The 12,585-nt window shown below is 40.5% G+C and overlaps 1 protein-coding gene and 2 non-coding genes across 3 annotated transcripts in view; all 3 read right to left on the reverse strand.

Moving 5' to 3' along the window:
- Positions 1 to 12,307, reverse strand: part of EIF1AX (eukaryotic translation initiation factor 1A X-linked) — a 17,910-nt gene extending 5,603 nt beyond the window's left edge. Inside the window, exons 1-6 of the mRNA XM_032756668.2 lie at positions 12,068 to 12,307; positions 8,267 to 8,350; positions 5,428 to 5,531; positions 3,677 to 3,727; positions 1,902 to 1,983; positions 212 to 303 (exon numbers count right to left, since the gene is read on the reverse strand). Of these exons, the coding sequence (XP_032612559.1) occupies positions 212 to 303; positions 1,902 to 1,983; positions 3,677 to 3,727; positions 5,428 to 5,531; positions 8,267 to 8,350; positions 12,068 to 12,083 (429 nt within the window). The 5' untranslated portion in view covers positions 12,084 to 12,307. The remainder of the gene's footprint in view (positions 1 to 211; positions 304 to 1,901; positions 1,984 to 3,676; positions 3,728 to 5,427; positions 5,532 to 8,266; positions 8,351 to 12,067) is intronic.
- On the reverse strand, positions 5,756 to 5,825 carry LOC116812359 (small nucleolar RNA U2-30). The gene has a single exon (XR_004370661.1). It is a non-coding gene; the product is annotated as a small nucleolar RNA U2-30 (small nucleolar RNA).
- On the reverse strand, positions 5,993 to 6,072 carry LOC116812360 (small nucleolar RNA U2-19). The gene has a single exon (XR_004370662.1). It is a non-coding gene; the product is annotated as a small nucleolar RNA U2-19 (small nucleolar RNA).
- Positions 12,308 to 12,585: the final 278 nt, after the last annotated feature.

A 12,585-nucleotide genomic window follows, 5' to 3' on the forward strand; every position in this document is an offset into this window, starting at 1 on the left:
AAAAAAAAAAAAAAAAAAAAAAAAAAAGAATTCTCAAAATATAAACAGTTTGACTAGGTGTCTTCTAAATAATACTATTTAATTCAGGCAATTCTCAAAATATACCCTCATTTAAGTGTCCCATGTTCTTAAAATTAATGGATGTTAGAGGAAAGTTGGTTTCTCCGTGGATAATAACAAAAATTGGAAAACACAAGGTACATCTACTTACGTCATCAATATCTTCATCATCATCTCCAATGTCATCAAACTGAATTTCATCATCATCTCCAGGACCAAATGTATCAGTTTCATTGATTTTAGCTAAGGACAGAGTAAGAAATACTCATAAGTCAGCACTGTAATTTAATCAAAGTTTCATCATAAGAAAAGCATTCCTAACTTTTATATAAGACAATTACTATAAAGAATATTTTATGAAACAAAATTCCCTGCGGTGTCACTGCTATGTCAAGATGGGAGTATTTGTGTTACCATTTTCTTTTGTTTGCAAAGGTATTTTTAGTAAGGAAGGCTCTAATTACACTAATTCTGAAGCTATTATAACTTCCAGGTATACGTCTCAATACGTTTGAGCACATGGTAACAACATATTTGCTTAAGAATAGCTGGTTCACTAATCATCAGATAGACTCACCAATCAGAAAGATCTGGTCAAATCATGATTATCCCTAAGCAATGAAAATGAACCAGGAAGCGCTAGTCCTATTCCTATATACATTAACATTTCTTAGATCAGAAATGCTAAGTAATTTCAGCAGGACTTTCATACTTAAGTAAAATATAATAAAATTATGTTTTTTTCTTAATAAGATACAACAGAGCCAAAAATAGTAACTGCCAAGTGAAAATGCAGGCCTACAAAATAGTATGTCAAGTACATTTCCCCTTTGATGAGGTTATAAGGGACTTATTTTGAGATTTTCTGCATTAAGAATTCATTACTTTTGTATTTGGAAGGGTGAAAACCAAGAAATGTTGCTTTTAAAAAATCATATGGGATATTATACAATAATAAAATGGAAATATAACTTTTTAATAAAAATCAGTAATGAGGCTGGGCATGGTGGTTCACGCCTGAAATCCCAGCACTTTGGTAGGCCGAGGTGGGTGGATCATCTGAGGTCAGGAGTTTGAGACCAGCCTGACCAACATGGTGAAACCCCGTCTCTACTAAAAACACAAAATTAGCTGGGCATGGTGGTGCATGCCTGTAATCTCAGCTGCTTTGGAGGCTGAGAATCGTTTGAACCCGGGAGGCAGAGGTTGCAGTGAGCCAAGACTACACCATGCACTCCAGCCTGGGAAAAAGAGTGAGACTCCATTTCAAAACAAACAAACAAAATCAGTAACGGTACCTAATTACTTGCCCTTGCTTCATGGTTTTTTTTTTTTTTTTTTTTTTTTTTTTTTTAATTTTTTTTGAGACAAGGTCTCACTTTGTCACTCAGGCTCAAGTATAGTGGCATGATCATAGGTCACTGCATCCTTGAACTCTTGGACTCATGCAATCCTCCCGTCTTGGCCTCCCAAGTAGCTGAGACTACAGGCGTGTGCCACCATGCCCAGCTGACTTGCACTTCATGTTTAACCCATATGAGCACTGACAGTCTCTCGAGGAAGGAATTTTAATAGATTCTATAACAAAATTATTCCTTTAGTTAGCATTATGTGGAAAGTCCAAAGCTTACAGAATATAACTCCTCACCATATTTATTAGGAACAGAATTCCAGTAATTTCTTTCTTATAGTATCTAGTATTATGAAGCATAGGCAGGCATACTTAAAACTAAAAATGTAAGCACTAAAGTAAATAAGCAAAATCCACAGTTCCTTCACCTAAACAGCAACAGATAACCTAAATACCATATGACAAGGTAATATAGTAACTCAGACATTACCATGCTCTGGAAGCTCGCCGTATGCCTTCAGACTTCTAGCTTCATCTGCATTGTATTTTAAAATTACGTCAGCTTTGTTATCCTTAAATAGAGACAAATAACTTTAAAAAACTGATCATGACGAAATATTATCAGTTATTTCATAAATTCTCATATTGAATAAACAATCAAATCTCACCATTTTACTATAAATCTTTCTCTTTTTAAATTTTAAAGCTTTCTCATACCCTCTGAAAAAGATCCTTGGGTTTAACCCAAGAGGAAGCTTATTATGTACATGCCTGAATGATTAACAAGCTTGGGAAATATATTTAAAGATCTCACTTTAGTAAGAGCAGAACTGCGCATACCCCATATTTTAGATTATTTAATATTACCCTTTGATCAGAAGTCTTTTGAAGTACAAAAGTTCCCTGGGACAATAATTTGCAGGTTGATCAAACACTGCAATTCCAAAACTGAGACTGAACTGAGACTGGTATAATGACCTAAGGAAATTATACCTTTCTGTATTATCTGTGTTTCTTCGCCTAGGTATCAATCACAATCTCCTGTGGAGCTTTTATATCTTCTGAAGATAGATTAGCAGATGTGAAGAGAAGCCCAATAATTAGTATTGTGAGAAGTTCTTTAGGTATTTCTGACGCAAAAGTCCCACTGAGAAATACTGCCTTAGAATGTTTCTACTTCCCTATTTGAAAATTTAACTCAGTTAAGGGAGAAGATTGCTTCAACTTCAAGGACAGTGTGATTCAGACCAGTACTTCTTAAAATGTAAAGTGTATAGAAACCTATGGAGATCTTATTAAAATGCACGTTCTGACTGAAGAGTCAAAGAACCTGTATTTCTAACAAGCTTCCAGAAGATGCTACTGAGCCACAGACCACCCTGTAAGTAGGAGGGGCATGGAAGGATCACGAAAAATTTCAAATCAGAAGTTGGTCCTGGCTGTCACTTTACAGTCAAAATGTTACTCATTTCGGACCCTTGGTGTCCTTATCTATCGAACAGGAAATTACTTATTCTTCCTATTTCTGGGGTTATTGTTAGATCATAAGAAAAAAATGGACATTAAAATGGTATGAATTTAAAGCAAGCTTTCTCACCTCAGCGCTATGGATTATTGTGAGGTGGACCATTCTCTGTTATGGGATGCTGTCCTGTGCCCACCCCAGCCTCTATCTACTACATGCTAGCAGCACTGCACCCATCCCCCAGTTGTGACAACCAGAAAAGTCTCCAGACACTGCCAATGTCCCTTGGACGGCAAAACTGCCCACAGTTCAGAAACAATGGTTTAAAGTGAAGATTTAAATTATTTATTCTGGATTTTTTTTTTTTAATCAAAGTATGATCAAGGCTATACAAATAGAGATAGTATCACACAGGGATGATTTCCAATAGGTGCGTGTCAAATGGATCTCACAGACCCACAATGAGTCGACAGAGTCAAAGGTTACGATCATGAAAGGCAACCACCACTTTCTTTCTTTCTTTCCCAAGTGCTCCTATAGATTTATAGCACATACCTATGTCGTGATGTGTATTGTAATTACTTGTGTGCTTAACTCTCTCCACTACCAGGCTATGAGCCTTTTGTGGGATGGGCACTTAACTCATTCAGCTGTATCCCCTAGAATAATGGCTCCCAGATTTTGATTTAAACATAATCCCTGGGATACCTAGCACAATGCCTAAAACACAACTGGCTCTTAAGAAATGGCTCATCAAATTTAAGCCAGTAAAATACGAAAAATTTACATGTAATTTTTACCTGGTAGTCTCGGAGACCAACCAATATAATGTCCGAGGTATTTATCCAAACCTACAAAAGAAAAGTCACTGCCCATCATATTTAAAATAACGAAGAATCAAGAAAATTCCAGAGTAACAATCAATTAGTTTAGAAATTAAGAAATTTTAGGCCAGGAGCGGTGGCTCATGCCTGTAATCCCAGCACTCTGGGAGGCCAAGGTGGGCGGATCACCTGAGGTCAGGAGTTTGAGACCATCCTGGCTAACGTGGCAAAAACCTGTCTCTACTAAAAAATACAAAAATTAGCCGGGCGTGGTGGCATGCGCTTGTAATCCCAGCTGCTCAGGAGGCTGAAGAATCGCTTGAACCCGGGAGATGGAGGTTGCAGTGAGCCGAGACTATGCCACTGCACTCCAGCCTGGGTAACAGAGTGAGACTCTGTCTCAAAAAAATAAATAAATAAACTTCTTTAAAAGAAAAAAAAAAAAAGAAATGAAGAGATTTTAGTTTGGGCTGGCGCTGTGGCTCACGCCTATAATCCCAGCACTTTGGGAGGCGATCACTTGAAGTCAGGAGTTCCAGACCAGCCTGGCCAAAATGGTAAAACCTTGTCTTTACTAAAAATACAAAAATTAGCCAGGCGTGGTGGCGCATGCCTATAATCCCAGCTACTCAGGAAGCTGAAGCCAGAGAAACACTTGAACCTGGGAGGCAGAGGTTGCACTGAGCCAAGATTGTGCCACTGCACTCCAGCCTGGATGACAGAGTGAGACTCTGTCTAAAAAAAAAAAAAGATTTTAGTTTGGGAATGGGAACAGAAGGATTAACATACCAAATTTAAAAAAATAAATACAAAATCAGAGTTGGGACTTTTAGTCAACCTGATTAATAAATCTGCTTGAATTCAACTACCGTGATGGTGAATTAATCATTACTTTCCAAGGCAGTCCATTCACGATGACATTCAGGAGATGCAACATTAATACAATGTTTATGTAATATCTCATATTCAAATTTTCCTAATGTACATTTTACAGCTATATGTCCAATTCCTAAATCAGAATCCAAACAAGGGCAACCTACTACATTTAACTGTCACGTCTCTTGAAGTCTCCTTGCAACTAGAATAGTATCCTAGCTTTTTTTTTTTTTAAACTTTCATGACAGTAATATTTCATTAAGAGCTGGGCCATCTGGCTGGGTACAGTGGCTCATGCCTATAATTCCAGCATTTTGGGAGGCCAAGGCGGGCTGATTGCTTGAGCTCAGGAGTTCGAAACCAGCCTAAGCAACATGAAGAAATCCCATCTCTATAAAAAATACAGAAATTGGCCACACATGGTGGCACAGGCCTGTAGTCCCTGCTACACGGGAGGCTGAAGTGGGAGGATCACTTGAACCAATGAGGGTGAGGCTACAGTGAGCCCAGATCATGCCACTACACTACAGGCTGGGTGATAAGAGTGAGACCCTGTATCAAAAAAAAAGACAAGGAAAAAAAAAGCTGGGCCGTTTGTTTTTGCAGAATGTCTCTCAATTTGGACTTTTTGGGCAGGAATACAATATAAGTGATAAAAATGCTTCTTTAACATTAGAACCTGTATAAAATTACCATTACAGACCTTGTTATTTTACTTATAGGTAAATCACTGTTTACCTAGGTAAGTCTTTTGGGAATTTCCAAAAATGAAGTCCATGGGCAGTTAAAAACTGTAGAGGGATTTTCCCCCTTAACCGATTTTATATTAAAGTAAAACTAATCACACCTACCTTTTTTCTCAATTTTCCTCTGATGTGACATAACCTCTTTACACCATCGAAACACATTGCTTCTAGCCGTCCATTTCCCAACATTTTGATTACCTGAGCATACTCTAGCGGGGAGAAAGGAAAAGGGTATGGAATATTGCCCAACTTTTGATAACAGCAACTTAAAGTCCACATAAAACTGTCAAGAGAATAAAGTTGCACCAGTTGGGAATAAATACATATATTAAAAATAAAAACAAACATAAGGGAGTGATAAACATCAAGTTAGTTAATGGCAGAGCTAGAACCAAGACTCTATGATGCCATTTCTTTCTTTTTTTTTTTTTTCTGAGCTCAGGTCAAGTGTAGAAACCTTCATAGTTACAAAGGTCAGTAGTAAAACCTTTACATCATTGCCCAGAAATGATTAGGCTTTCATAGACATACATACGCACCCCCCCAACTCCCAATCTCATTCATTCCTACAACTGTTACCTTTATAAACACATGTGGGTGCACACACACACATACATCCCACACACACACCAGACATATGCCCTTATTGTTTTACATTTATAGTTTTGCTTCTCAGAACTGTAGAGATCATGCATCAGGTAGACTGGAAAGCCTTCTGATGCTCAGATTTGGCTAGTTTCATCACTGATCCACTTCAGTAAAAGCAGATCTCAGAGAACGGAATGCCATTTCTATAACATACTGTCTCTGCTATTAGACATGTTTTAATTATCGACTCATTCTGAATACATAGATTGACTACCCCATTTCTGGCTCTCCTTTACCTCAGTACCTTTAGGTGCAAATCTCATATAATTTTTAGTTCATTTAGCAAACAAAAACAAACTTCAGACAATGTCTTTGTTGAATTAGAATATGACTAATCCCCAGAGACGATGTCCATTAATTTGTAAATATACCGAGACTTCATTTTGAAAGGCTCAACAGTGTGGTTGACTTGTGGAAGTCAATTACTCAGCCTACAGTGAGTCTAGCACCCACCTACCACCTCAACATGGTTGGTCAACTCAAAGCAGCCTTTCTTCCGAAGTGAGGGAAAAAGTAATAAAACAGCGTCTGCCCAAGTCAAGTCAGCTGCTATTTTAGAGGCAAGGATGACCAAGGCTAAGAAACAAAAGGACTTTTAGCCAGAAAACGTATCTTATGTTTACTGGTTTATATGTATGGCATAATAAATCCACCCAAAGTTCTATTAAAAGCTAAAGTACAGGAAATTATTGGACTACCTGAGGAAATATGAATTTGGAGTATATACTAGATATTATATCAATGTCAAATTACCTGAGTGTGATAATTCTCTTCTAGTTACATAAGAAAATATACTTGCACTTAGGAGATACATGATCAAGTAAGGGAAAAGTAACATGACGTCTCTAAATTTCAAATGGTCCTCAAGAAATCCTACAGATGCGGCCGGGTGCGGTGGCTCACGCCTGTAATCCCAGCACTTTGGGAGGCCGAGACGGGCGGATCATGACGTCAGGAGATTGAGACCCATCCTGGCTAACACAGTGAAACCCCGTCTCTACTAAAAATACAAAAAAAAGAGCCGGGCATGGTGGCGGGTGCTTGTAGTCCCAGCTACTTGGGAGGCTGAGGGAGGAGAATGGCGTGAACCCGAAAGGCGGAGCTTGTAGTGAGCCGAGATCACGCCACTGCACTCCAGCCTGGGAGACAGAGCGGGACTCCATCTCAAAAAAAAAAAAAAAAAAAAAAAAAAAAGAAAAAAGAAATCCTACATATATGTGTACATATATATTTCTTTATATGTGTGTGTACAGATGAAGGATTTAAGGGAGTTTGTTGCACTAATACTGCAACTTTCTGTAGGTTTGAAATGACTCGAAATAAAAGTAACAGGAAAGGGCAAACGATCCAGTTAGGATTTATTTGACTAGTGCTATGTATCTTGGTCTGGCACTTACAATATTCTTCAGCCTAATAAAATCAGTTAACTGTTCAGTTTCATTTTATTGTAGTTTATGAAGTTATATGCTAATGGCACGGGAGAATGCAGAGGTCTATAAGGGCTTCAGGCTCATCCTTCAAATGCCCATGGTCTACTCAAAATATTATGTGTACCATTCACTATCAAAAATGCTAATCATAGAACTGTCAACTATACCATAGAACTGTCAACCATAGCTTTTGAGGCTCAATTCCCTCTGAACTATACGACACATTCTTAGTTCCCCGTACTTTGGGAGGTCATGGTGGGAGAATCACTTGAGCCCAGGAGTTCGAGAACAGCCTGGGCAACATATGAAGACCTCATCTCTACACATTTTTTTTTTTTTTTTTTTTTTTTGAGACAGAGTCTCCCTCTGTCACCCAGGCTGGAGTGCAGTGGTGCGATCTCAGCTCACTGCAACCTCTGCCTCCCAGGTTCAAACAATTCTCCTGCCTCAGCCTCCTGAGTAGTTGGGATTACAGGCACGTGCCACCACGCCCAGCTAATTTTTGGAATTTTAGGAGAGACGGGGTTTCATCATGTTGGTCAGATTGGTCTCGAACTCCTGACCTCGTGATCCGCCCGCCTTGGCCTCCCAAAGTGCTGGGATTACAGACATGAGCCACTGTGCCCAGCCTAAAAAATTTTTTTAAATTAGCCAGACGTGCTGGTGTGTGCTTGTAGTCCCAAATACTTGGGAGGCTGAAGTGGAAGGACTGCTTCAGCCCAGGAGGTCACGGCTGCAGTGAGCTGTAATCGTGCCACTGCACTTCACCCTGGGCAACGGGCAAGACCCTGTCTCAAAAAAATAAAGTCCCCGGCTAAAAAAGAAAGGATGTTATATTAAAAAGCGTAATTTATGAAAACACTTACCCTGACCATCCTCTTTGAATACCAGTTCTCTTTTTTCAGATTCATTCTCATTCTTACCTCTGCGTCTATTTTTACCTCCTTTACCTGATGGTTTAAAAAAAAGAAAAGGAGGTAAATGACATTAATTATCTGTAAAACAGTATGAAATAAAATGAAATTAAGGTTTATAAAACCATTTTTTAAAACATCACTTAAATTAAAAAATTCATCTATTTTAGCTACTCAATCATATTAAATTTACAATCTCCAGTCCCAACATTAACACATTATCACCTCCCTACCCTTCTTGGAATTTCCTTTGGGGATTTTTCTGACATAAAATACACATAAATAGCAGATATTATATTAAAAATATAGAAAAACATTTCACTTTAGCATCCATCCTTTTGAAATAAAAATGCAATTCTATGCATATTCTTCTAAGCGGAAATCTTGGGTGTCTTCTAAAGCCAGGACCTATGCAAGGAATCCGATACTTTCAAAATTAAGTGAAGACAGTGTCTGGACAGAGAACTGTGTTTTTCAAACTTTTGGTAGCAGAGTACCATAAATATTGAAATCTCACTGGGTGCAGTGGTGTGCGCCTAGGGTCTCAGCTACTCAGGAGGCTCAGGTGGGAGGATCACTTGAGCAAGCCCAGGAGGTTCCAGGCTAGCCTGGGCAACATAGCGAGACACTGTCTCTTAAAAAATAAAAAATATCTGTTCAGTACCCAATTTACTTTCTTTTATATGCTGGTCCCTACTCAACATCCCTGTTTCTATTATATGACCCCAGTGACCATGCTCTTAACCACTATGCAATAATTCTGCCCATTTACTTGTCACAATCACCCCATGAGGTCATAACATTCATTTATTCCCAGTTTACCCATGAGTTCCCTGAAGCTCAGAGAAGTTAAGTCGCTTAGCTTCAGTGAGTAAATCAGTTCACTGATTACAGTCAGTAAGCTGGGATGACCAAAGTCACAATGTTTTTTGCCCCTAGCCCCCACATTAGCTTACCTCTCCACAGCATTTTGCTCCCATTCCAGGAAGGAAACCACATTGGCAGCCATTTCCAAGAGGCAGGAAAAAGACTGTAAGTGGTAATGACACTAAGAGACTCATGGGAAGAGCTTGGAGGCAGCAAAAAGTTCATAACCCAAATAGAATCATGAATGTGCACCTGATCACTGCAAAGGCAGACATCTAACTTCTTGAATCAAGTCCACTTACTGTCTCCTGGGGCAGTCTCACATTGCCCTGTGCCATTTTAGGGGGGCCTCTACAATTTCCTGACCCACCCAGAGTCCTTAGAATTCAGTATCTGAGGCATTCTTAGGGAACACTGAAACTAACTTCCTAGAAAGAGAAAAGTTATCAAGCCATTAATCATGCCAGATCTGCAAAACAGAGCGCAAGCTCCTTTAGGGCAAGATCATACCTGCTCTGTTTATTGAGTTACGTACCTGAGTTCACTACTTCTTCAAATGAATCTGTCAAGAATAGTCCATACATTCCTAACGGAGTGGTGAGTTAAAAATCATAGGCAGTAACTTCTTCAAAGTGTGGGAGCACTATACCCTAAATGCTTATGAGTGGGCCAAATGATACCCCTTTTCCTGATTTGAGGATGGGTTTCTAAGAATTTCTAGAATAAGTTGACATGAATCAATCCAAAGCAAAAGTCACTTAACACATAGTATGTGGCAAATTTTACCCTTACTTGTGTAACCACAGCTTATATTCACAGGGCTTCTGGATTTTCCAATGAAGAAAAACAACAATAAACGACTTTATTTCTACGTTAGTAAATCTCATCTCGTAAAATTCAGGGGTCATGAAAAGTACCATTCCTCTAAGTAAGATAACTAAGAATTGATTGGTTTCAGACAGTACAGGAATGATAAACACTAAACTCAGCCTGGTGATTATCTCCAAAAAGAGAGTAAAAGGTGATTAGGGCTTTACCTCAATCTGCGTTGTAATTCTTAAATTCAGAGTAATGGGTTCCCAGGTCCATCATGTTAGCTATATTTTTTGTATGCCTCAAATGTTATTTAAGAAAATATTCATTACTTGTCTACTTACCAGAATTAACCACACCCTGATCATTCCCCTTTGTATTTTATTGCCATGTAATGGGATGTTCTTTAAATTCTCTGTTGAATGAATGAAACTAGGTCTGAGTGTACAACAATTGAAGTGACATCAACATTCTTTAAACCAGAGTTGTTTTGGAGAAATTCCCAGAAAGGCTCTTTCTTAAGACATGAGGCTAGGGAACTAGATGTGATTTAGTGTAGAAGTCCTATCCCCTTGGAACCAAAGCAGAACCTATTATTCACCTAAGGGTGGAGTCGACAGGAGGTAGGTGACTTAAACCAACAAATATTTATTGAGCATCTACTAAGTGTCAAGTGCTAGCAATCCAATGAGATTAAGACAGATACTATTCCTGCCTTTTAGAGCTTACAGCCTGGTGGAAGAATTGGAAATCTTATTACTAGAAATAAAGGTGAGAATAAGATGGAAGTGACCCCCTTACCACCTCAGAGAGAATAAAGGATTACACAAAAGAAAACTATAAGACTTAAAAAATTTTTTGTTTATAACTCCATCTTTTCCAAAATAATGAGCAGTGAAAATCCTGGCTACAAAAAGTTTGATCTCCGAGGGCAGCAAGGTGGAGTGTCCCGAGAGGACTGCACCAACTTGTGCACAGAACACCTCGACCAAGTACCCTAAGGGATAAAGTAATAAGTGACAGCTACAAAGAGGAAATGTGGTAGAATCCCTGGAGCCAGCTGTCAAGTAGAAAAGAGAGCAGAAGTAGGCCTGTGTCAGGAGAGGGTTTACTCTAGAATGAATAATCAAAGGAGACTACTTATGGACTATGAAGTATGCTCTTCTCCTGTAGGAAAATACAGTATTTTCCCTATATTTACTCGCACAATTTTCTTCAAGTTATAAAGCTATTAAAAATGACAGGAACGCTGTAAATGCATAAAAGTAATTTCTTTAGGAGTGGTTTTTTTTTTTTTTTTTTTTTTTTTTTTTTAAGATTAGGCCTTCCGTTTTGGAAATCCCAAATAAAGTTATCCTCAAGTCTGATCATTTGTGAACGCTTAGCCTCAGAATGGAGGAAACTTAAATTAGGTCTTTATTCTCACAACATATGCATGATCTGAAGCAAAAGTAGAAAACTTGGCTAAATATGGAACAAGTCTTCAGCAAACAAACATAAGCTATATCCTGTAGAGGGATGGAGAGAGTAAATCTCTAGAGGTGAGCCTTAGAAATGCATCAAGGTTTCACCCACTGTTCACAAGGGACAGCGAGTAGCCTCAACAATACTGAACTGTCCATAAAGAAACCCATGCAGGAGTACCTGGTGCTCACGAAGGCAGACAGCACTCTTTTAAAGTTCAGAATGGCTTCCAGGGATTAACTCCTCATGCCCGGGAAGGCCAAATGGGCCTATCTACTAAGCCTAGGCCGCCCCGGGGAAGGTTCCCGCCACCGTCCCCACCGAGCAGCGGTCAGTCTGGCGCGAATCAGGGGCAAAAGCCCACATTCTCCCGCAGGAGGCCCTACAAAAATGGCGTCGGCTCCACCCCAATGTGGCCAAACTGAGCAACAGGAGTTAACTTCCCAGCTCCTCTCCCGAGCTCAGAGTCGCGTGTGGGGCGCTCAGCCGCGGGCAGGCAGTGGGGGAAGGAAAAAGGTTCACTACGGCCTGGGTGACCTGCAATCTACGGGCAGGACCTGGGAGACCCGGCCGAGCAGAGCCGTGGTCCGGGGGTCCGGGCGGCATTACCTTTATTCTTGGGCATGGCGGTGGCGGCGACCTCGCGGAGTTTCTGACTTCTTTCCGGGTAGCGGAGACCGCGGCGGCTGCTGCTCCGAGGGGCGACACGAGGGAGCGCGCGGGACCAAGTAGGTGCTGGAGGCCAGGCAGCGTGCGCGGGAGAGGATCGCGACCGAGCTCTTCAGAGATCCGCCTGCGTCCACGCTTGGCGGCAGCAAATGGCGTCGCGACTGCTTGCGTCGCTTTTCCCCGCCTCCCGTCGCCGGCTGGGCCCGCCCCTAGGTGTTATGGCGCAGGCGTGGCCGAGTGACTCCTATTGTTAGAGCCGAGGGAGACGCGTTGTGGGAGGGTGCGCAGCAAGCCGGAGAGGACGCGAGGGGCAGGGCCGCAAGCAGGGAAAAGGCGGAGTCAGGGAGGGAGGGGGAGAGACTCTGCGTCATAGAAAAGGGCGGTTTGAGGTGGTGCTTGCTGCTGATTAAGACCAGACCTCCGCTGCTTTGTAGCAAACGCGCGTCTCTTGGTTTGAC

The sequence above is a fragment of the Hylobates moloch genome, unplaced genomic scaffold, assembly GCF_009828535.3.
Source record: "Hylobates moloch isolate HMO894 unplaced genomic scaffold, HMol_V3 SCAFFOLD_7, whole genome shotgun sequence".
Classification (NCBI taxonomy): domain Eukaryota; kingdom Metazoa; phylum Chordata; class Mammalia; order Primates; family Hylobatidae; genus Hylobates; species Hylobates moloch.